This window comes from Ahaetulla prasina, chromosome 1, assembly GCF_028640845.1.
Source record: "Ahaetulla prasina isolate Xishuangbanna chromosome 1, ASM2864084v1, whole genome shotgun sequence".
In the NCBI taxonomy this organism is placed as follows: domain Eukaryota; kingdom Metazoa; phylum Chordata; class Lepidosauria; order Squamata; family Colubridae; genus Ahaetulla; species Ahaetulla prasina.
In genome coordinates this window covers 3535575-3559852 of record NC_080539.1, presented here as the reverse complement: position 1 = coordinate 3559852, position 24278 = coordinate 3535575, and the positions used below count along the sequence as shown (strand labels likewise).

Below are 24278 nucleotides of genomic sequence, written 5' to 3'. Positions count from 1 at the left end.
GAGGAAGTCCTTCCTCTCTTAAAGCAGGCTGGCTGGGGATTCTGGGAGTGAAGTCCTTCCTCTTAAAGCATGGCTGGCTGGGGAATTCTGGGAGTGGAAGTCCACCCCTCTTAAAGCAGGCTGGCTGGGGAATTCTGGGAGTGGAAGTCCTCCCATCTTAAAGCAGGCTGGCTGGGGGATTCTGGGAGTGGAAGTCCTCCCCTCTTAAAGCATGCTGGCTGGGGGATTCTGGGAGTGGAAGCCCATCCCTCTTAAAGCAGGCTGGCTGGGGGATTCTGGGAATTGAAGTCCACCCCTCTTAAAGCAGGCTGGCTGGGGGATTCTGGGAGCGGAAGTCCACCCATCTTAAAGCAGGCTGGCTGGGGGATTCTGGGAGTTGAAGTCCTCCCATCTTAAAGCAGGCTGGCTGGGGAATTCTGGGAGTGGAAGCCCATCCCTCTTAAAGCAGGCTGGCTGGGGGATTCTGGGAGTGGAAGTCCTCCCCTCTTAAAGCAGGCTGGCTGGGGGATTCTGGGAGTGGAAGTCCACCCCTCTTAAAGCAGGCTGGCTGGGGGATTCTGGGAGTGGAAGTCCACCCCTCTTAAAGCAGGCTGGCTGGGGGATTCTGGGAGTGGAAGTCCACCCCTCTTAAAGCAGGCTGGCTGGGGGATTCTGGGAGCGGAAGTCCTCCCCTCTTAAAGCAGGCTGGCTGGGGGATTCTGGGAGTGGAAGTCCTTCCCTCTTAAAGTTGCCAAGGTTGAGAAACGCTCCCCTAATCTTCCCTCTTAGTATGTCCTGGTTTTCTCAAAATTTGGGGAGAAGAGCACCCCAAGCACTGATGGGACTAAACACGACACGTCCAGACTTCCCATCTTCTCAGCAGGGCTTTGATCCCTTGCTGCTCTCTTGAGTTTCGACCCTCTTTTTGAATCCGTCGGCTCCAGAGATTTGAACCCAGGTCCTCTCTGCAAACTACTTGACTGCTGCACCCAGATGTCGTCCAGGAAGGAAAAAAGGCTTCGTGAGACCAGGATTGGAGCTTCCAGGTTTCAAATTCACAGGAAATTTTTTTTTTTACCTCATTCTCCTTGTTGGCCTTTCCTACCTGCCCCACATTTCGTCGTACAGATAGTCCTCGACTTACGACCACAGTTGAGCCCAAAACATCCGTTGCTAAACGAGACAACTGCTATGTGAGTTTTGGCCCCGTTTCATTATACCTTCCACGGTTGTTAAGCGAAGCTGGCTTCTCCCACCGACTTCGCTGGACGGAAGGTCACAAAAGAGGATCACGTGACCAGCAACCGTCACAAATACGAGTCAGTTGCCAAAGCATCCCAAATTTTGATCCCGCGATCCCTGGGGATGCTGGAACGGTCGTAAGTATGACAAACAAGTTCCTTTTTCCAGCACCGTTTGCAACTACAAACGGTCACTAAACAAATCGTTGTAAGTCAAGGACAGCCTGTCGTTAACGCCAACCTGTAGGGGGCGCCTTTTGCAGGGCTGCATGAGGTCCAGTGGGACGATTGGGAAATGAATGGATTCTATTGCTCAAACTGCAGATATCGCCGCTTTATTCGGCCCGAAGATCCAACGGTCACTAAACGAGCTGTCATATATCAAGGACAATCCGACAATGGTGTAGGTTCTCTCCTGCTTGGGCGGGGGGTGGGTGGACTAGATGACCTACAAGGTCCCTTCCAACTCTGTTAAATCTAATCTAATCTATAGTTAACGCCAACCACTAGAGGACGTATTTTGCAAACCTCCGTGAGGTCTAGTGACATGATTGGGAAATTTAAAAAATAATAATAATTTGATTGCTTAAGCTGCAGGTATCTCTGCTTTATTCGGCCCCGGGGCTCCAAATTGGGGCTGTCCTCGCCTTCTGCCCTCCAGCTGGCATCCTCTAAGCTCCGTCCTCGTGGGCAGGGCGCAGATCGAGGGCTGCCCCACGCGATCCGCGCCGCATCGCCCCCGGAAGCGGAAAGGAAACCCTATTGCAATTCGGATTCTCTTCCAAGCCAACGGCGGGAAGCCGGGCCGGTCACTCCTTCTGCCCGTCGGCCCCCTCCTTGCCCGCCTCCGCCTCCTGCAGGCCGTCCTCTCCTTTGGATCGCGTCCGCTTCCGCTTGGCCAGCTGAGCCAGTTCCTTCGTGATGTATCGCACAGCGACGCCGTCGCCAGATTTCTCAGCCACTTCAAGGGCTTTTTTGTAGACTTGCCTGGCCTGGGAATAATCTCCTGGAACAGAGTTAATACAGAAAATACAGGTAAGTCCTTGATTTATGACCATTTGTTTAGTGACCGAAGTTACAACGGCACTGAAAGATGTGACTTCGGGCTGTTTTTCGCACTTAACGACCGTAGTAACATCTCCACGCTCACGGGATCAAAATTCGGAGGCTTGGCCACTGACTCGTATCTACGAGGGTTTTAGTGTTCTCCTTGTGCGACCTCTGACATGCAAAGTCAGCCGGACGAAGCCGGATTCACTTAACAACCGTGTGACTAACTCAAACCACTGCAGTGATTCACTTAACAACCACGGCAAGAAAAGTCATAGAATTGGGAGTGACTCGCTTAATAACCACCTTATTTTAGCGACAGGGAATTCTGGCCACCAATTGTGGTCGTGGAGTCAAGGACTGTACATAGGCTAAGAGAGCAAGTTGGGTGTAGGGGTTAAAGGCACCTGGCTAAAAACCAGGAGAGCTGAATTCTAATCCCGCCTTAATCATGAAAGGTGGATGGGTGACCCTGGGCCAATCACCAGGAGACGGTGAATTCTAGTCCCACCTTAGGCATGACAGTTGGCTGTATGACTTTGGACCAATCACCAGAAGACAGTGAGTTCTAGTCCCACCTTAAGCATGAAAGCCAGCTGGATGACTGGGCCAATCACCAGGAGACTGGGAGTTGTAGTCCCGCCTTAAATTTGAAAGTTGGCTGAGTGACTTTGGGCCAATCACCAGGCGACAGTGAGTTCTAGTCCTGCCTTATGCATGGCAGTTGGCTGTATGATTTTGGACCAATCACCAGGAGATGGTGAGTTCTAGTCCCCACTTAGGCATAAAAGCTAATTGGATGACTTTGGGCCAATCACCAGGAGACAGTGAGTTCTAGTCCCGCCATATGCATGACAGTTGGCTGTATGATTTTGGACCAATCACCAGGAGGTTCTGAGTTCTAGTCCCGCCTTAGGCACAAAAGCCGGCTGGATGACTTTTGGGCCAGTTCCTTTCTCTGAGACTAACCCACCTCACAGGGTTGTTGTGGAGAAAATAGGAGGAGAAGAAAGTATTAGGTCTGCTTGCCGTCTTAAATTATTTGTAAAGAACAATAAGGGTGCTTAATAATAAAAGCACTCAAAAGTGCTTTTTTCCTAAAATCAACTGGACATTCATGATTTTTTTTTCTTTGAAAATGTGTCGCTTCTCATCCAAAAACTGACCTGGAGGACTGAGAATCTCAACAGAAATAATAAAAGTTTTAAAATAAATATAAAGCAAAACGGTACCATAATAACAATACAATGCTATACAATAATACAATACAGGTAATCCTCGACTTACGACCACAACGGCGCCCGAAATTTGTGTTCCTAAAAGAGAAATTTGTCAAGTGAATTTTTGCCCCAGTTTGCGATCTTTCTCGCCGCTTTTGTTCAGGGCATCGCTGCCGTCGTTAATTTAGTAACACCGTCGTTAAGCGAATCTGGCCTCCACATGAACTGTGCTTGTCAGTAGTCGCAAGCGGGGATCATGTCACGGTGGGGCACGGCGCCCGACATAAATACGAGTCAGTTGCACCACGCACCAGAATTTCGGTCATGTGACCACGGGGATGGTCGTTAAGTGTGAAAAGCGGCCCTAAGTCACTTTTTCCAGTACCGTTGTAACTCTGAACAGTCACTTTTTTTTTTTAATTTGCATTTATATCCCGCCCTTCTCCGAAGACTCAGGGCGGCTTACATTGTGTCAAGCAATAGTCTTCATCCATTTGTATATTATATACAAAGTCAACTTATTGCCCCCAACAATCTGGGTCCTCATTTTACCTACCTTACAAAGGATGGAAGGCTGAGTCAACCTTGGGCCTGGTGGGACTCGAACCTGCAGTAATTGCAAGCAGCTGTGTTTTAATAACAGGCTGTCTTACAGCCTGAGCCACACCGCGGCCCACTAAACGAACTAAACGTACATCAAGGACTACCTGTATGACACAAACACTACTCAGGGTGTTTTTTCACGTCAGAAAAAAAAAAAATTAAGCCAAATTGTCACTTTCATTCTGCAGCTCAAAGAATGCAGTTCATGGGCATAATAAGATGACCTCCTCCCGGCAACCGCGCTCTCCGTTTCATAGGAATAGAACAGAATAACAAGAGTCGGATGGGGCCTTGGAGGTCTTCTAGTCCAACCCACTGCTTAGGCAGGAAACCCTAGACCAGTGACGGCTAACCTTTTTGCCACCGTGCGCCAAAAGTGGGGTGAGTGCAGAGGGTCGCGCATGCCCACACCCATAATTCTATGTGTTCCACCCCCACGCTCCTCATACTTTTGGCACGCAATGGCTCAGTGGGCCTGTTTTACACCCTTCCCGGGCTCCAGAGCCTTTCTAGGATCCTGGGGAGGGCGAAAATGGCCTTCCCCACACATCCCCGGAGGCACTCCGGAGGCCAGAAATGGCCCGTTTCCCGACTTCAGGAAGTTGGCAAATGGGCCATTTCCAGCCTCTGGAGGACCTCCGGGGATGGGGAAGGAAGAACCAGCCACTTCCGGCCTCCGGAGGGCCTCCAGGGATGTGGAAAAAGCTATTTTCACCCTCCCCAGGCTCCTAGAAAGGCTCTGGAGCCTGGGGAGAGTGAAAAACGGGCCTTCCGGCCCCACCAGAAGTCGGCATGCACGCGCCGGAGCTGACCTCGCGTGCCATCACGGCCCTACACCATTTCAGACAAATGGATGCCCAGTCTCTTCTTAAAAACTTCCAGTGTTGGCGCATTCACAACTTCCGGAAGCAAGTTTTTTCACAGGGAGAGCTTCTCCCTCACGTAAAACGATAGGGGGAAAACAGGGCTAGAAAGACTCATGTAACGGATTAACGGAGTCGGAAGGGACCTTGTAGGTCATCTAGTCCAACCCCCACGCCCAAGCAAACGACCCCCCCCCCACATCATTTCTGGCAGAGGGCAGTCCGGTCTCTTCTTGAAAGCTTCCAGTGATCTCCCTGCCCCACAACGCTGGTTCACACCCTCGATGCCGTCTCTCACCTTTATGGATGAGGATGCCAGCCAGGTTGTTCAAGATCACGTGGGTATCCGTGTGCTGGGTTTGCTGGGCCAATTCTGCGGCTCTGCTCACCTGGGCGTAGGCTTCGTTGTAGAGCCCCTGAGCATCCAGCGCCGTGCCCAGATCGTTCATCACTACCACGGTCTGAGACGGGGAGGAGAGAAACACAAAACAAAAACCCAGGTCAGAAGGACAAGAAAATTATAGAATAGAATAGAATAGAGAATGGAATGGAATGGAATAAATATAATAGAATAAGAAATCAGGTCAGAAGGACAAGAAAATTATAGAATAGAACAGAATAGAATGGAAGGGAAGGGAAGGGAAGGGAATAGAATGGAGAATGGAGAATGGAATGGAATAAATAGAACAGAATAAGAAATCAGAATAGAATAGAATAGAATAGAACAGAATAGAATAGAATATAGATTACAGAACAGAACAGGAGGATAGGATAGGATAGGATAGGATAGGATAGGATAGGATAGGATAGGATAGGATAGGATAGGATAGGAAAAGAGGAGAGGAGAGGAGAGGAGAGGAGAGAAGAGAAGAGAAGAGAAGAGAAGAGAAGAGAAGAGAAGAGAAGAGAAGAGAAGAGAAGAGAATTTTATTGGCCAAGTGTGACTGGACACACAAGGAATCTGTCTTGGTGCATACGCTCTCAGTGTACATAAAAGAAAAGATACTTTCGTCAAGGTACAACACTTACAACACTTAATGATAGTCATAGGATACAAATTTAACACCTAATATCATTAAGTTACAAAAGAGAAGAGAAGAATAGAGTAGAGTAGAATAGAATAGAATAGAATAGAATAGAATAGAATAGAATAGAATAGAATAGAATTTATTGGCCAAGTGTGATTGGACACACAAGGAATTTGTCTTGGTGCATCTGCTCTCAGTGTACATAAAAGAAAAGATACATTCAGAATAGAATAGAATAGAATAGAATAGAATAGAATAGAATAGAATAGAATAGAATAGAATAGAATTCTTTATTGGCCAAGTGTGATTGGACACACAAGGAATTTGTCTTGGTGCAGATGCTCTCAGTGTACATAAAAGAAAAAATCCGTTCAGAATAGAATAGAACAGAATATAGATTACAGAACAGAACAGGAGGATAGGATAGGATAGGATAGGATAGGATAGGATAGGATAGGATAGGATAGGATAGGATAGGATAGGATAGGAAAAGAGAGGAGAGGAGAGGAGAGAAGAGAGAGAAGAGAGAGAAGAGAGAGAAGAAGAGAAGAGAAGAGAACAGATGAGAAGAGAAGAGAAGAGAAGAGAATTTTATTGCCCAAGTGTGACTGGACACACAAGGAATCTGCCTTGGTGCATACGCTCTCAGTGTACATAAAAGAAAAGATACTTTCGTCAAGGTACAACACTTACAACACTTACTGATAGTCATAGGATACAAATTTAACACCTAATATCATTAAGTTACAAAAGAGAAGAATAGAGTAGAATAGAATAGAATAGAATAGAATAGAATAGAATAGAATAGAATAGAATAGAATTTATTGGCCAAGTGTGATTGGACACACAAGGAATTTGTCTTGGTGCATCTGCTCTCAGTGTACATAAAAGAAAAGATACATTCAGAATAGAATAGAATAGAATAGAATAGAATAGAATAGAATAGAATAGAATAGAATAGAATAGAATTTTATTGGCCAAGTGTGATTGGACACACAAGGAATTTGTCTTGGTGCATATGCTCTCAGTGTACATAAAAGAAAAGATACCTTCATCAAGGTACAACATTTACAACACAATTGATGGTCAATATATCAATATAAATCATAAGGATTGCCAGCAACAAGTTATAGTCATACAGTCATAAGTGGAAAGAGATTGGTGATGGGAACGATGAGAAGATTAATAGTAGCGCAGATTCAGTAAATAGTTTGACAGTGTTGATGGAATTATTTGTTTAGCAGAGTGATGGCCTTTGGGAAAAAACTGTTCTTGTGTCTAGTTGTTCTGGTGTGCAGTGCTCTATAGCCTCGTTTTGAGGGTAGGAGTTGAAACAGTTTATGTCCAGGATGCGAGGGGTTGGAAGTCAATGCCCCCTTTTCTTTCTGTCTTTTTTTCTTTCTTTCTTTTTCTTTCTTTCTTTCTCTTTCTTTCTTTCTTTCTTTCTTTCTTTCTTTCTTTCTTTCTTTCTTTTTCTTTCTTTCTTTCTCTTTCTTTCTTTCTTTCTTTCTTTCTTTCTTTCTTTCTTTTCTTTCTTCTTCCTTCCTCCCACCTATCCATCGTTCTTCTTTCTATCCTTTTCTTCCTTTCTTCCTTCTTTCTCTTCCTTTTTCTTTCTTTCTCCTTCCTTCCTCCCACCTAACCATCTTCCTCACTCTTCTTTCTATCCTTTTCTCTTTTCTTTCTTCCTTTTTCTTCCTTCCTTCCCTCACTCCCTCCTTTTCTTTTAGCTTCTTTCTTTCTCTCCTTCTTTTTTTCTTTCTCCTTCCTTCCTCCCACCTAACCATCTTCCTCACTCTTCTATCCTTTTCTTTCTTTCTTTTCCTTCCTTCCTTCACTCCCTCCTTTTCTTTCTTTTAGTTTCTTTCTTTCTCTTCCTTCTTTCCTTCCTTTTTTTTCTTTTTCCCTTTGTATCTCACACCCTTTGGCCCGGCTCCCTTTCTCTCCCTTAACTTCCTATTTTTTCTTCTCTTCTTTGTATTTGATACAATAAAACATTAAAAACATTTTAAAAAAAGAAAAGAAATAAGAATTACGGAATGGCAAGGGAACCTCGGAGGTCGTCTGCTCCAGCAGGAAACCCCATCAAGTCTGTTAAACCCTGTCAAACTCATAGATGAGTTTCTGCCCTTCACCCTTGGAAGCCGCCCCTCCCCCTGGTGCTCACCTGGGGGTGTTTCTCCCCGTTGACCTCCATCGCGATCTTCAGGGCCCGTTCGTACATCGTCTGGGCCAGCGTCGTCTGATGATGCGCCAGGAGGTAGCGGGCATAGGAGTCCAGACTCATGGCCAATAAAAGGTGGGTGTTGACCCGTTCTTCCTCTGGAACAAGGCGGGAAGAGAGCATGAACCCAGCCCGGCTCCGGTCTGCATTAGAGGTAGTCCTCACCTTACGACCGTTCGTTTAGTGACCATTACGAGCTGCAGCAGCCCTGAGAAACGGGACTTCGGATCGTTTTTCACACTGACGACTGTTGTGATTTAGAACCGTGCTTCATACCTACGTCCGTTGCAGCATCCCCGTGGTCAAAATTCAATCGACTCGTATTTATGACGGTCACAGTGGGGGAGGGGAGGTCACGTGATCCCCTTTTGCGACCTTCTGACCAGCAAAAGGAGAAGCCTTTTGCTGGTCAGAACAAGCGTGTGACTGACTTAACGACTGCAGTTTTAACTTAACTGACTTAACGACTGCAGACTTTAACAAGCGTGTGACTGACTTAACGACTGCAGTTATTCGCTTAACAACGGTGACCATAAAGGTTGTAAAATGGGGTGGGAATTCCCTTAACCGCTGTCTTGCTTAGCAGCGGGATTTTTTGGGCTCCGTTGTGGTCATAAGTCGAGGACTACCCGTAATACCATGAAGTATAATTCCCAGAAGGTTCTTCCCACCCCCCATCAACCAAATATCAGGTAGTCCTTGAATTACGACCACAAATGGAGTGCTCATCACAGTCATAATACTTGTAAAATGCATTGTTCCCCAGCCTGATTTTAAAACCATTTTCGCAGCAGTCATTAAGTGAACCTCATGGTCGTTAAGCAGCTTGGGAGCAGTTTGGCTGGGAAACCAGAAGCAAATGCCGTTGGTTTTGACAAAACTTTAATAAATGCCATTAAATGCGAGTTCTGAGAGCCTGACGTTTCATCACATGACCACAAGGGGGCAGCCACTCTCGGAATCTGGGTCAGAGGAAGCGGCCCTGGTAACTTCCGTCGTAACTTGGAACGGTGGCTGAGTGACCGGTCGTAGGTCAAGGACTACCTGTAAGCCAATTCTCTCTCGATTGTCAGGCTGAAGGCCGAGAGGTCTGGGCAGCCCCTTTCGGTCCTCTACCTGGCAAGGTGTCCGCGGGCATCTCCTTCTGCTTAGCGACCTTCTCCTCCAGGGTCAGGATGCAGAACTGGTAGCCGGCCAGGGCGAGTTTGTCCCTGCGCAGGAAAAATAAAATAGGGAAACGTTTATTTAAGGTTTCTTTGGGGGTTCACATTTTATACGTAAAGAGATGTTTTTCCACTCAAGAGTCTCTCTCTCTCTTTCTCATTTATCTATCATTATCTATTTATCATTATCTATCTATCTATCTATCTATCTATCTATCTATCTATCTATCTAATCTATCATTATCTATCTATTTATCATTATCTATCTATCTAATCTATCATTATCTATCTATTTATCATTATCTATCTATCTATCTAATCTATCATTATCTATCTATCTATTTATCATTATCTATCTATCTATCTATCTAATCTATCATTATCTATCTAATATATCATCTATTTAACATTATCTATCTATCTATCTAATCTATCATTATCTATCTATCTATCTATCTATCTATCTATCTATCTAATCTATCATTATCTATCTAATCTATCATTATCTATTTATCATTATCTATCTATCTATCTAATCTATCATTTATCTATCTAATCTATCATTATCTATCTATTTATCATTATCTATCTATCTATCTATCTATCTAATCTATCATTATCTATCAATTTATCATTATCTATCTATCTAATCTATCATTATCTATCTATATCATTATCTATCTATCATTATCTCTCTTTTTATCTGTCATCAATCCATCCATCATATCATCTATCTATCTATCTATCTATCTATCTATCTATCTATCTATCTATCTATATCTATCTGTATCTATCATTATCCATCTATCATTATCTCTCTCTTTCTCTTTCTATCGATCATCAATCCATCCATCTTATCATCTATCTATCTATCTATCTATCTATCTATCTATCTATCTATCTATCTATCTATCTATCTATCTATCTATCTATCATCTATCCGTCCATTTCAGCAAAATGGCTATCCAATCTCTTCTTAAAAACCTCCAGTTTTGGAGTACCCACAACTTCTGGTGTCAAGTAGTTCCGCTGGTTACCATATTTTTCGGCGTATAAGACACATTTCCCCCCCAAAAAAGATGCTGAAAATTTGGGTGCATCTTATGCTTCAAATGTAGCTTTTTCGAAGCTTTTTTTCAGCCCAAACGAGGCGTGAGAGAGCGAAGCAATGTACCTCCAACTCTCAGCTGTGCTTTAGAAGCTTTTTTTCAGTGAAGCGATCTTCCGTGCTTTGCCTGCTCCCTCCGACTCTTGAGCTGTGAAGTTTTTTTTTCAGCCCTAAGGAGGCACTAGCGCAGGGGTAGTCAACCTTTTTATACCTTGCGCCCACTATTGTATCTCTGTTAGTAGTAACATTTTCTAACCGCCCACCGGTTCCACAGTAGTGCGCTGTGTATCAGCGTCTGAGCATGCCTCTCGCGCATCGTGGATTGGGTTTGGGGGGAGGGCGCCAGCTACCAGCTCTGCTTGTCTGTTACAGCTGGGTGGTGTGGAGGGAGATGCACGAGCTATTCTGAGATGAGGCTCTTTTGTTTGCGGTCGCACTATAGGGCTATTTAGTTTCACTTACATAATGTGAACTAAACTTATGCACAGGCAATACAAATAGTATATTTTCAGAAATTTAAATTGTCACGGGGAATTTTATGAAAACCTAATGAAAATGTTTTTAAATAATGCTATGAAATTTTTTTTAAAGTCAATTAAATTTTAAAAAAAAAAAGGAAAGTGCTCCAGTATCGGACAAAACCCCTACCACCCAGCATGAAAGCTGGAACGCCCACTAGTGGGCGGTAGGGACCAGGTTGACTACCACTGCGCTAGCGAGTGAAGCGACCTCCGTGCTTTGCCTGTTTTTCTCATTGTTTCTCTCTCCAAAGATCAGTTGTGCCTTAGAAGCTGTTTTTTTATCCCCAAGCAGGGGATAAAAAACCAGCAAACGAATGTGTTGAAGCTGACCAGACGAAGGATGTTAGCCAGATGAATACCTGGTAAGCAGATTTTTTCCCCCCCTATTTTCCTCCCCAAAAACTAAGCTGCGTCTTATACTCCGAAAAATACAGTAATTGTTCTAACTGTCGAGAAATTTCTCCTTAGTTCTAGGTTGCTTCTCTCCTTGATTCGTTTCCATCCCTTGCTTCTTGTCCTGGTGCTTTGGAGAGGGGATCAAACTTACTGGTTTTGAGCCGCGTAGATGCTGGCCAGTTTCAGGGACATCTGGAGGATAGCATTGTCATCCTGGAGGATAGGGGGAGGGGTAAGGGGGGGGTGATGTATTTTTTTTTCATAAAAAAGTTTTATTTTTACAATCATATCAAACAGCTCATCCAATGTACAGTTATATACAATTAGTTGGGCTTGCCGAGTCACCACCCTCCTTTTTAACACTCTTCCCTCTTCTACCTTCTTCTACTTTTTTCCTCTCCTTCTCTTATCTACATCCTCTCCTCCCTCCACCCTATACTCCTTCTCCCTCTTCTACCCCTCTTCCTTCCTCTTTCCTACCTCCTACTCTCTCCTCTTTTCTCCCTCCCCACTGTTCTAAAAAAATATGAGAGAAAATTTTTATAAAATGTTTTATAGATGGCATTTAGACCCCAAAAAGTTGTCATGTATGTATCCTAATGTACAGGCTAAATGTTGGAGATGCGATTGTGAAGATGCCACTTATTACCATATATGGTGGACTTGTAAAAAAGTTAAAGCATTTTGGATTAAAGTATGGTGGAACATGCAGAATATTTTGAAAAAGAAGATTAAGTTTACTCCGCCGTTCTTTCTACTAGGAATAATTATGGATTGTACAGCTATAGAGACTAAATTGATTTTGAACTTAATAACAGCCGCGAGGCTTTTGATTGCTCAATATTGGAAGAAAGAAGAATTACCTACAATTGAAGAATGGACACTCCAAGTATCAAATCTGGCAGAAATGGCAAAAATTTCTGCTTACTTGAAAGACTATACACAAGAAAAATATATTTTAGAGTGATGTATTAAAGTAGGGGTCTGCAAACTTGGCTCTTTTGTGGACCTCAACTCCCAGAGTTCCTCAGCCAGCTTTGCTTTGCTGGCTGAGGAACTCTGGGAGTTGAGGTCCCCAAGTCTTAAAAGAGCCAAGTTTGCAGACCCCTGCCTTAACTCCTCGTAGCTGGCTGAGGAACTCTGGGAGTTGAAGTCCACCAGTCTTAAAAGAGCCAAGTTTGCAGACCCCTGCCTTAACTCCTCATAGCTGGCTGAGGAACTCTGGGAGTTGAAGTCCACCAGTCTTAAAAGAGCCAAGTTTGCAGACCCCTGCCTTAACTCCTCATAGCTGGCTGAGGAACTCTGGGAGTTGAAGTCCACCAGTCTTAAAAGAGCCAAGTTTGCAGACCCCTGCCTTAACTCCTCATAGCTGGCTGAAGAACTCTGGGAGTTGAAGTCCACAAGTCTTAAAAGAGCCAAGTTCGCAGACCCCTGCCTTAACTCCTCATAGCTGGCTGAGGAACTCTGGGAGTTGAAGTCCACCAGTCTTAAAAGAGCCAAGTTCGCAGACCCCTGCCTTAACTCCTCATAGCTGGCTGAGGAACTCTGGGAGTTGAAGTCCATAAGTCTTAAATGAGCCAAGTTTGCAGACCCCTGTGTTAAGGCGTCAGCTTCCTAAACTTCATGACCCCCACCAACCACACAACAAACCAAGAACCTCAGAAAACACCATTTTCCATCTTGGGTTTTTTTTTTGTGGGGTGGGGGGGAAACCTGGAGAAAAAAAATGCTTTTATTCACCAGCTGAATAAATCACTTGGTGAAGCCCCTCCCTTCTCTTTGCCCCCTTAACATTCTCCCCACTCTGGAAGACTCCCAAACTTCAGCCATGAGCCCCCCCCATATGACCCTGCCATGTGACTGGGTGGTAATTAAAATGATTAGCTTTAGTTAAAATGGTTGTTGTGTCTGCGCCCCCCCCCCCAGCCGGGCCCCCTGCCAGAAAGTGACTTGGAAAGTGAGGGGGAAGGGCCATCAGGACTTACCTCGGGAGCACCGGCTTCCCTGGCTCAGCTCCAGGAGCCAGAGGCAGGCCAGGTGGAAGAGATAACGAGGCCTCCGTCCCCTGACTCTTTCCCCCCCCAGGCCACGCCTCCAGACCCAGCTGATGGCAATCAGGCCTGGCTGGACCCTAGGTTTCGTAGGCAGGAGAGGAGGGAACAACAGAAGCAAGGGTGGGGCAGGCCTAGGAAGTGCTGAGTCATGGAGCCACACCCCACAGAGTATAAAAGCAGCAAGGGCTGCTATGCCTCTTCGTAGCAGGCAAATCAACTGCTTAACTAGAGCTGAAGTACTGTTTGCTCCTGGGTGACTCATCGGCATCAAGGGATAACAGAGTCACTTGGCAGACACTCGCTAGTTTGCTGCCAGAGCTGATAGTGCCGGCTAATTAAGCCATCGCTCGGACGGAGACGAGGGGGGGACAGAACAATGGTAGTTAAAAACCATTTGATAGAAGGAAGGGAAGCAGCCCACAACCAAGATGTAGGAGGTAAAAATTAGACCGGAGTTCCTGACTGTGGGGGTCCTGGGTGCTCTCTGAGCTGGGGAGGGGTGGGTTTCATGACCCAGCTAGATAATACCATCACGGTTGGAAGGGAGGAGGTGTGTGGAGAAGAGGAAGATGAGGAGGATTGTGGGGTCCTTCATGCTCTCTTAGATGGATGGCTTTCTCGCAGACGTTTCGTGACCCAGCTAAGTAACACCATCAGGAATGGAAGAGAAGGGGGTTTGCAGATGTTGTGGTCCACCAGCAGCCTGCGGAGCTGGCAGCGGAGTTGGACAGTGAGGAGGCTGGGGAGGACAATGGGCCAGTCCTGGAGTCAGGGGAAGGCCCGGACGAGGGCTCTGCGTCGGAGGCAGAGATGGGGCCAGAGCCATCTGGGAGCGATGAGTGGACTCCAGAGCCTCCAGAGGCAGACAGTAGAGAGGCAGAGGAACAGGAGGAACCTGTTCCTAGTGCATGCATGTGAAAAGCTGCCAGAAGAGCAAGAGCAGCTAAAGCAAAAAGGACAACTCGGGAGTAAGGCCAGGAGCTGATTGGCCCCTCCCATAAGGCTTAAAAGAGCAGCAAAGGTTCTTGGGCTCTTTGTAGGAAAGCAACATTGATTCCATTGCTTGTCGTCAGCATCTCATGAACTTGGGGGGGGGGTTTGCCAAGAAAAGCCTTTGGCAGGGTGCCAAAGAGGACAAAGGTTTGAGATAAGGCCGAAGGACTTTTTCTGAAGGACTTTGTTTTAGAATTAATTTGGACTAAGCTGAGAATGAGGTAATTCTCAGCTGTTCTAACAAAATATGTTTGTTTAGGACTGATTGCGTCGGGTAATAACTACTTGGGCCTGGGTCACAACAGCAGAATGATGGAGGAGGAGGAGGAGGAAGAGGAGGAGGAGGATTATTTTGGGGTCTTTGGTGCTCTGAGCTTGGTTGTTTTCTTGCAGATATTTCATCATCCAACTAGGTAACGCCATCAGTGCTGGAAGGGAGTGGGATTTGTGGAGGAGGAGGAGGAAAAATGCTGCAGGATCCTTGGTGGTCTCTGAGGTTGGTTGTTTTCTTGCAGAAATTTCATTAGTGGCCTGATTTTAAATTCTAAATTCTAAATTTTAATTGAATTTTGATGGGTTTTAAATTTCTGTAATTTTATGGGGGTGTAATGTTATTTTAAATTTTCTGGCAAATTTGAATCAGTTTTTTAAGGGTTGTTTTAATTATGGTGTATGTTTCTGTTTGTATTTTATTTGCCTGTTCACCGCCCTGAGTCCTTCGGGAGAAGGGCGGTATACAAATTAAAACATTATTATTATTATTATTATTATTATTATTATTATTATTATTATTATTATTATTATTATTATTATTATTATTATTATTATTATTATTATTATTATTATTATTACCCAACTGGGCATGCTAGGGAATTCTGGGAATTGCAGTCCATAAGTCTTAAAGTGGCCAAGTTTGCAGACCCCACCTGCCACTGCCGGTCTAGAGGTAGGCCATCAAAACCGCAGGGACCATCCTGGGGCAGGTTCCTAGCCAAGAAACTCGCACTTACTTGCTTTACGTCCCCGGCTAGCATGTAGCTCATGGTGGCTTTGAAAAGCTTTTCGGCCTGGAAAGAGAAAGAGAAAAGAGGAGGCTGGGAGTTAAGAGGCTTGGAGGACCACAAGAGGTTTGAGGAAAGGGGCTCACCGTAGCCCACCCACCCAATGCCACCCCACAAAAGGAAATGTGGGTCCTCTTCTAATTATTTCCTTACCTTCTCCAGCTCTCCTCTCAGGAAGGCCAAGTTTGCCATCTGGAACACACCAAGAAAAAGGGGTTATTTCGCTTTTTTCGCTGCTCCATAGCAGAGAATTTTTGTGTCACTGATTTCTATTTACAGTATGTATTAGATAGATAGATAGATAGATAGATAGATAGATAGATAGATAGATAGATAGATAGATAGATAGATAGATAGATATAGATGAGATAGAGAGACAGAGAGAGAGAGAGAGATTGTAGATAAATAGTTAGATAGATAGATAGATAGATAGATAGATAGATAGATAGATAGATAGATAGATAGACAGAATAGAATAGAATAGAATAGAATAGAATAGAATAGAATAGAATAGAATTTTTTATTGGCCAAGTGTGATTGGAGACACAAGGAATTTGTCTTGGTGCATCTGCTCTCAGTGTACATAAAAGAAAAGATACCTTCATTAAGGTACAACACTTACAACACAATTGATGGTCAATATATCAATATAAATCATAAGGATTGCCAGCAACAAGTTATAGTCACACAGTCAGAAGTGGAAAGAGATGGGTGATGGGAACGATGAGAAGATTAATAGTAGTGCAGATTTATAGATTTATAAATATATATTTATATATTTTATAAATATATAATATATTATATAAATATATATTTATATATTTATAGTGTAGATAGATAGATAGATAGATAGATAGATATTGTAGATAAATAGATATATAGATAGATATTGTAGATAGATAGATAGATAGATAGATAGATAGATAGATAGATAGATAGATAGATAGATAGATAGATAGATTTATATATAGAATCTATCTATCATCTATCTATTTAAATTGGGAAAGGAGTCCAGCAAGGCTGTATACTATCACCCTGCCTATTTAACTTATATGCAGAGCACATCATGAGAAAGGCGGGGCTAGATGAATCAAAAGTTGGAATTAAGATTGCCGGGAGAAATATCAACAACCTCAGATATGCAGATGATACCACTCTAATGGCAGAAAGTAAAGAGGAACTAAACAGCCTCTTGATGCGGGTGAAGAAAGAGAGTGCAAAAGTTGGCTTGAAACTCAACATTAAGAAAACTAAGATCGTGGCATCCGGCCTTCTCAATTCCTGGCAGATAGATGGGGAAGAAATGAAGGTAGTGACAGATTTTATTTTCCTGGGCTCCAAGATCACCGCAGATGGGGACTGTAGCCAAGAAATTAAAAGACGCTTGCTCCTGGGGAGGAAAGCTATGGCAAATCTAGACAGCGTATAAAAAGCCAACAAAAGTGTGTATTTATTTATTTATTTATTTATTTGATTTTATACCGCCCTTCTCCCGAAGGACTCAGGGCGGTGTACAGGCAGAATAAAACCAACAAAGAACAATATACAATATACAAAGTTAAAATATCAATTAAAAACTTATTAAATGAGCCTGAAAAATTTAAGAAATTTACCATAAAACCAAAAAACCCATTAAAATTGCTAAAAATTTGAGTTTAAAATTCCATTCTGCCAGCCTCAAATAAAGAGATATGTTTTCAGTTCGCGACGGAATGTCCGAAGGTCAGATATCTGGCGTAAGCCCGGGGGGAGTTCGTTCCAGAGTGTGGGAGCCCCCACAGAGAAGGTATAGTCAAGGCTATGGTTTTCCCAGTTGCAATGGATGGCTGTGAAAGTTGGACAATAATAATAATAATAATAATAATAATAATAATAATAATAATAATAATAATAATAATAATAATAATAGCAACAACAACAACGAGTTGGAAGGGACCTTGGAGGTCTTCTAGTCCAACCCCCTGCCCAGGCAGGAAACCCTACACCATCTCAGACAGATGGTTATCCAACATTTTCTTAAAAATTTCCAGTGTTGGAGCATTCACAACTTCTGCATAAGGAAGGCTGAGTGCCAAAGAATGGAGGCCTTTGAACTCTGGTGCTGGAGAAGACTCCTGCGAGTCCCTTGGACTCCAAGGCGATCCAACTGGTCAGTCCTAGAGGAGATCAACCCTGACTGCTCTTTAGAAGGTCAGATCCTGAAGATGAAACTCAGATACTTTGGCCACCTAAAGAGAAAGAAGGACTCCCTGGAGAAGAGCCTAATGCTGGGAACGATGGGGGGCAAAAGAAGAAGGGGATGGCAGAGAAGGAGGTGGCTGGATGGAGTCACTGAAGCAGTCGGCGTGAGCTTCAATGGACTCCAGAGGATGGTAGAAGATAGGAAGGCCTGGAGGAACGTTGTCCATGGGTAGCAATGGGTCGGACACGACTTCGCAACTAACAACAAAAATAATATAATGTATGTATATATGTGTTTGTCTGTCTATCTATCTATCTATCTATCTATAAAATACATACATATAAATAAAAGAGATTATTTGTAGCTTTGGGTTGAATGGTGGTGGTTCTTGGTGCTCTCTGGGCACCACGTGGTTTACATGCAAACATTTCATTACCACACTAGGTAACATCATCAGTGCTACAAGGGAATGGGGTTCACTCTTATTTTTATATATCCGTGTTGGTGGGAGGGTGGCTTCTCGATTAGGCTGTTCTTTACTGGTTGCTTTGAGCTGGTAGTTCTAGAGCAGGGGTCTCCAACCTTGGTCCCTTTAAGACTTGTGGACTTCAACTCCCAGAGTTCCTCAGCCAGCTTTGCTGGCTGAGGGACTCTGGGAGCTGAAGTCCACAAGTCTTAAAGGGACCAAGGTTGGAGACCCCTGTTCTAGAGGCCTCTAGAACTGGTGGTGAGCAGAGGCCTTTTCTGGAGGAACTGCGAAGAGGAGCCACCGGGGGAGGTTTAAGGAGGAGCTGCAGGGTTCCAAAGAACTGCGGGGACTCACCATGTCATATGTGTAGATAATGGCCGCGTTGTTTTTTGATTGCTGAGAGAGCCAGGAGGCTTCGTGCAGGAGGCGTTCGGCTTCCTCAAGTTCGCCTTTCATGATCTTCAGCTAGTGGCGAGAAGAGAGGGAGGGAGGAAGGAGAGAAGGGGAAACAGAGAAGGAAGGAAGGAAGGAAGGAAGGAAGGAAGGAAGGAAGGAAGGAAGGAAGGAAGGATGGAAGGAAAAGAGAAAAGAGGAGAATGAAGGAAGGGACGAAGGAAGGAAGGCAGAAAGGAAGGAAGGAGAGAAGGAAGGAAGGAAGGAAGGAAGGAAGGAAGGAAGGAAGGAAGGAAGGAAGGAAGGTAGGTGAGAAGGGAAAAAGGGGAAGGAAGGAAGGAAGGAGAGAAGGAAGGAAGGAAGGAAAGTGAGAAGGGAAAAAGGGGAAGGAAGGAAGGAGAGAAGGAAGGAAGGAGAGAAGGAAGGAAGGAAGGAAGGAAGGAAGGAAGGAAGGAAGGAAGGAAAGTGAGAAGGGAAAAAGGGGAAGGAAGGAAGGAAGGAAGGAAGGAAGGAAGGAAGGAAGATAGGAGAGAAGGAAGGACGGAGAGAAGGAAGGAAGGAAGGAAGGACCTGATTAAATTAGCCAAAGCAGCCTAGCAGCTCCCAGAAAAGATTTTAAAACACGATTGCATCTTTATCAAAATCAAGGTAGCGGCCCCCTCACCTTGACCTCCTTGCCCATGCCCTCCAGGCACCCCTGGCCCCATAGATGGAGAGGGAGGCAAGCCCAAACCTTTGCCCCCACCCCCACCCACCCACCCCGAAGGGAGAAGAGCCCAATGCTGGGGGGGAGAGCAGCTGCTCTTCTCCTCCCCCTCCCCCGGAGGTCCTTGCCTGCAGGGGACTGACTCCCCTTCCGGGGTGCCTCTGCCCACCTTGGCTTTCTTCAGCAGCAGAATGATGGCGTCCTCAGGGTCGGCCTTGTCCTTTCCTTCCTCTCCTTCCTCCTCCTTCTCGGTTTCCCCAGAGAAAAGGAAAAAGGCTGGAAAAGAGAAGCAAAGCCGGAGAGGTTGGGGTGAGAGGTGAGAGAGGGCAGGTCCCGGTTCTCCATATCTCCCAGTTAGAGAAAAGTGGACAAATGGCAGAGCCTCCTTGGAATTAATAGAATCAGAATTAGAATAATTAGAATTATAGTAATAATAATTAGAATAATCACAAGAATTAAAGAATAGAATAGAATAGAATATTTAGAATTGAGGAATGGAAAATTAGAATATTAGACTAGAATACAATAGAATAGAATAGAATAGAATAGAATAGAATAGAATAGAATAGAATAGAATAGAATAGAATTTTAGAATAGAATAGAATAGAATAGAATAGAATAGAATAGAATAGAATAGAATAGAATAGAATAGAAAATAATGAAAGAGTTGGAAGGGATCTTGGAGATCTCCTACTCCAGCCCCCTGTTCAAAAACTTGATTAAATTTCAAGTCTCCTGTTCAAGCAGGAGACTTTTATACAATTCCAGATAAGTGGCAGTCCAGTGTCTTCTTAAAAACCTCCAGTGATGAAGCTCCCACAACTTCTGAAGGCAACCTCTGTTCCATCAGTTGATTGATCTCACTGTCAGAAAAATTCTCATTTCCAGGTTGAATCTCTCCTTGTTCAGTTTCCATCCATTATTCCTTGTCTGGCCTTTAGGTGCTTAGGAGAATAGCTTGACCTCCAATTCCTCTCTGGGGCAGCCCCTCAAATATTGGAAGATGCTCTCCTGTCTCCCCTGGTCCTTCTCTTCACTAGACTAGCCATGATGCCCAGTTCCTGCAACCGTCCATCGTATGTTTCAGCCTCCAGTCCCCTCATCATCCTGGTTGCTCTTCTCTGCACTTTTTCTAGAGTCTCAACATCTTTTTTGTAGTGTGGGGACCAAAACTGGATGCAGTATTGGTGGCTGCAATTGGGTGGCATTGTCTTTTGCCAGGTGTTTCCAACCACTATCACAAACCATCCTTCGCGACGGGCTGCAATTCAGAAAGGCCGCCAAGGTGAAAACCAAGATAATTTTGCACTTTATCTAAACCAGGGGTCTCCAACCTTGACAACTTTAAGACTTGTGGACTTTAACTCCCAGAGTTCCTCAGCCAGCTTTGCTGGCTCAGGAACTCTGGGAGTTGAAGTCCACAAGTCTTAAAGTTGCCAAGGTTGGAGACCCCTGATCTAAACTATGTTTTACAAAGTTCACAACTTTAAGAGGGATGGACTTCAACTACCAGAATTCCTCAGCCAGTATAGTTGACTGGGGAATACTTGAAGTTGGAGTCTATCCCTCTTAAAGCAGGCTGAGTGGGGAATTCTGGAAGTTGAAGTCCATCCATTTAAAGCATTGCTGGCTGGGGAATTCTGGGAGTTGAAGTCCATCCATTTAAAGCATTGCTGGCTGGGGAATTCTGGGAGTGGGAGTCCTCCCCTCTTAAAGCATAAGGCTGTGAAGGCTGTACACCCCCCTGAGTCCTTCGGGAGAAGGGCGGTATAAAAGTTTAATTAATTAATTAAATAAATAAATAAATAAAGCATGCTGGCTGGGGGATTCTGGGAAGTCCACCTCTCTCTCTTTTTTAAAAAAATATACTTTATTAAACTTTTTTTACATTAAAAACATAGGGGGGGAAAAGAAAAGTTATATCATGATATAAAAGATATATCATGATATAAAGTTATATCACTTAACAACTATTTGTGGCGTTTTTCTTATAACAATAATCCGTGCAATGATTACAAACATTAAATTGTATGTATTTGTGTTCTTGTTAAATATCCTTGTCTTATCTCCTTTCTATCCTTCCGACGCGAGATGAAAAGTCTTTTATTCCATCACGCAGGACTGGCCTAATAGTTTTTAACGGGGTTTTTATTAGTTTTTAGAATTTTCAGCCAGTTTCGAATCAGTCTTTTAAATCTGTTTTTTAATTTTTGTATTTGTTGTTTTTATCAGATTGTAAACCGCCCTGAGTCCTTTGGGAGAAGGGCGGTATAGAAATTGAAATAATAAATAAATAAATAAATACATAAATAAATAAATACCACTGTTCCCATATATTATAAAATACCGATAAATAAGACCACCTTTCTTAAAAGTTTGAAAAACTGTGATCTATACGCTATAGACGCTATAGAGCACTGCACACCAGAACAACTAGACACAAGAACAGTTTTTTCCCCGAAGGCCATCACTCTGCTAAACAAATAATTCCCTCAACACTGTCAGACTATTTACTGAATCTGCACTACTATTAATCGTTTCATAGTTCCCATCACCAATCTCTTTCCACTTATGACTGTATGACTATAACTTGTTGCTGGCAATCCTTATGATTTATATTGATATACTGACCATCAATTGTGTTGTAAATGTTGTACCTTGATGAACGTATCTTTTCTTTTATGTACACCAAGAGGTTATGCACCAAGACAAATTCCTTGTGTGTCCAATCACACTTGGCCAATAAAACATTCTATTCTATTCTATTCTATTCTATTCTATTCTATTCTATTCTACTCTACTCTACTCTACTCTATTCTTCTCTTCTCTTTTGTAACCTATGACTTAATGATATTAGGTGTTAAATTTATATCCTATGACTATCATTAAGTGTTGTAAGTGTTGTACCTTGACGAAAGTATCTTTTCTTTTATGTACACTGAGAGCGTATGCACCAAGACAAATTCCTTGTGTGTCCAGTCACACTTGGCCAATAAAATTCTATTCTATTCTATTCTATTCTATTCAATTGCAATAATACAAGGGCAACCAATAGATTTAAACTTAATGTAAACCGCTTTAATCTAGATTGCAGAAAATATGACTTCTGCAACAGAATCATCAGTGCTTGGAATACTTTACCTGACTCTGTGGTCTCTTCCCATAATCCTAAAAGCTTTAACCAAAAACTTTCTACTATTGACCTCACCCCATTCCTAAGAGGACCATAAGGGGCGTGCATAAGCGCACAAACGTGCCTACCGTTCCTGTCCTATTGTTTTTCTTTTCTTCTTCCTATATATGTTTATATGTGTATATACTATATAATCTTTTTGTATGATGTTGTGACAAAATAAATAAATAAAATAAAATATTCTATTCTATTCTATTCTATCTATAATTGAAACAAAAACCAACATAGAGTTTGCATGTATATAGAGCAGCCTCTCTCTCTCTCTCTCCACCTATGGCTTCCAGAGACAGGACAGCCAGTTGTCTGGCATGGCGTAAGGTGGCCTGCTTGGGTAAGGGTGTTCGACTAGATGACCTCCAAGGTCCCTTTTCAAGTACTCTGTGGTTCTGTATTCGGGTACTCAATGCCCATCAGCCACTGCTCACGTTGGCTGAGGATAATGGTAGGAAGTCAAAGGCAGCTGGAGGAAAAATGACTTTTTTTTTTTTAAGATCCAGAATTTGCAAGTCTGGATCAATAAATAAATACAGCACAAGAAAACTTATTTCCAATCAATCAACGCATGTTAATACCGCCGTTCCATTGATGCCTCAGAGGCCCCGCCCACATAGGAAACCACGCCCACTCTGGTCATCTCCGCGTCTCCATTGGTCAACCAGACACGCCCCCTTTTACCTGATAGGCTGAGGCCGCTGCCAACCCGGAAGGCTCCTCCCGCTGCCGCTTGGCGGGGCGTTCTTCGGCACAGGCCTCCGTTTCTGACCGGCCGGGGCCTCGTTTGCGTCAGGCGGTGTCGAGCGGCCACGGCGGCCGTGACGAGGCCTCGCTGAGGCAGCCGCAGCAGCAGCGACGACAAAAGGGACATGGCCCTTTAAGAGGAGGCGGAGGAAGGAGGAGAAGGAGCAGGGTGACCCTGACGACGGCGGTGACGTCAGTCCCTCGGCACGTGATTGGAGAGCTGAAGCGGGACGTTTGGTCACGTGAGTTGCGTATTCGATTTGTAGACTACTTCGTGTAGAGTGGTGCAGCGTTGAGGTCTTGCGAGTTGTTTTGTCGCTGTGTAGGGAAAAACGAGCGACATCTTAGTGGTTGCTTAACATATTTATCTCTCCGGGAAGGAGAAATGGGCTTATTCAGAAAGATTCATGACTTGCCAAATATCGGATACTGCACTTCGCGTTCCTGACCTCAAGCATTGGAGGGCTCACTTTAGGCTCACTCTACACTTTACTAGCTCTTCGTTCGTTCTGCTCTGCACATGCGCAAAATAGTCCATAACGTTGTCACTTAAATATCAGGTGCTTTTCACTTAATTCTCCACACGAGGCGCTCGATGCTCGAGGCCCACAGCTTTCCATCTCTACGTTGTGGGCGGGGTAGGGAGGGGAAGGCGGGATATCATGTGACTTAAATTAGCCACTCAGATCAGAGCAGGGGAACGCTTTGTTGCTAGGCAACGGCGTGACACGGGCCTGCCTTTTTTGAGAGCCGCTCAGTTCCCGCCAAGATTTGTTTTCAGTTTTGTACAAAACTGCTCATATTTAATATTTTTTTTGTTTTAAAAAACATAAAGCCTCTAACAATGGCCATATCATGTCAAACTTTATACCACATCTTTGTACCATCGCATTAAAAAACATCAGCAGTAAATATAACAAAATAATAAAATTCATCGTGATAATTAGTTAAAAAAAAAGAAATTAATTACCAATACAGGTAATCCTCCCCTTACAACCATTCATTTCGTAACTTCAGAAGTACAAAGGCACTGAAAAAAGGGACTTTTGGCCAGTCCTCACACTTATGACCACAGGATTCGCCACAGTGACAG

At 43.9% G+C, this 24278-nt stretch overlaps 1 protein-coding gene across 1 annotated transcript; it reads right to left on the bottom strand.

The window, feature by feature from the left end:
- Positions 1–1812: 1812 nt before the first annotated feature.
- TTC19 (tetratricopeptide repeat domain 19) lies at positions 1813–23432 on the bottom strand. The gene is made up of 10 exons (XM_058164001.1): positions 23123–23432; positions 19424–19530; positions 18510–18620; positions 15658–15696; positions 15454–15510; positions 11548–11609; positions 9325–9419; positions 8152–8306; positions 5255–5417; positions 1813–2226 (listed from the first exon to the last, which is right to left on the bottom strand). Exons 1-10 carry the CDS (start codon positions 23310–23312, stop codon positions 2030–2032), a joined length of 1176 nt encoding a protein of 391 aa, XP_058019984.1. The 5' UTR covers positions 23313–23432; the 3' UTR covers positions 1813–2029.
- Between the last annotated feature and the right edge of the window lie 846 nt (positions 23433–24278).

Bases quoted from the DNA above. Each gene is read 5' to 3' on its own strand.
- TTC19 (XM_058164001.1), bottom strand. From the start codon at position 23,312: ATGTCCCTTTTGTCGTCGCTGCTGCTGCGGCTGCCTCAGCGAGGCCTC. The intron at 15,697-18,509 runs GTGAGTCCCCGC...GGTGTGTTCCAG, and splicing joins TTATCTACACATATGACATG to ATGGCAAACTTGGCCTTCCT. The intron at 5,418-8,151 runs GTGAGCACCAGG...TCCCCGTCTCAG, and splicing joins ACGGGGAGAAACACCCCCAG to ACCGTGGTAGTGATGAACGA.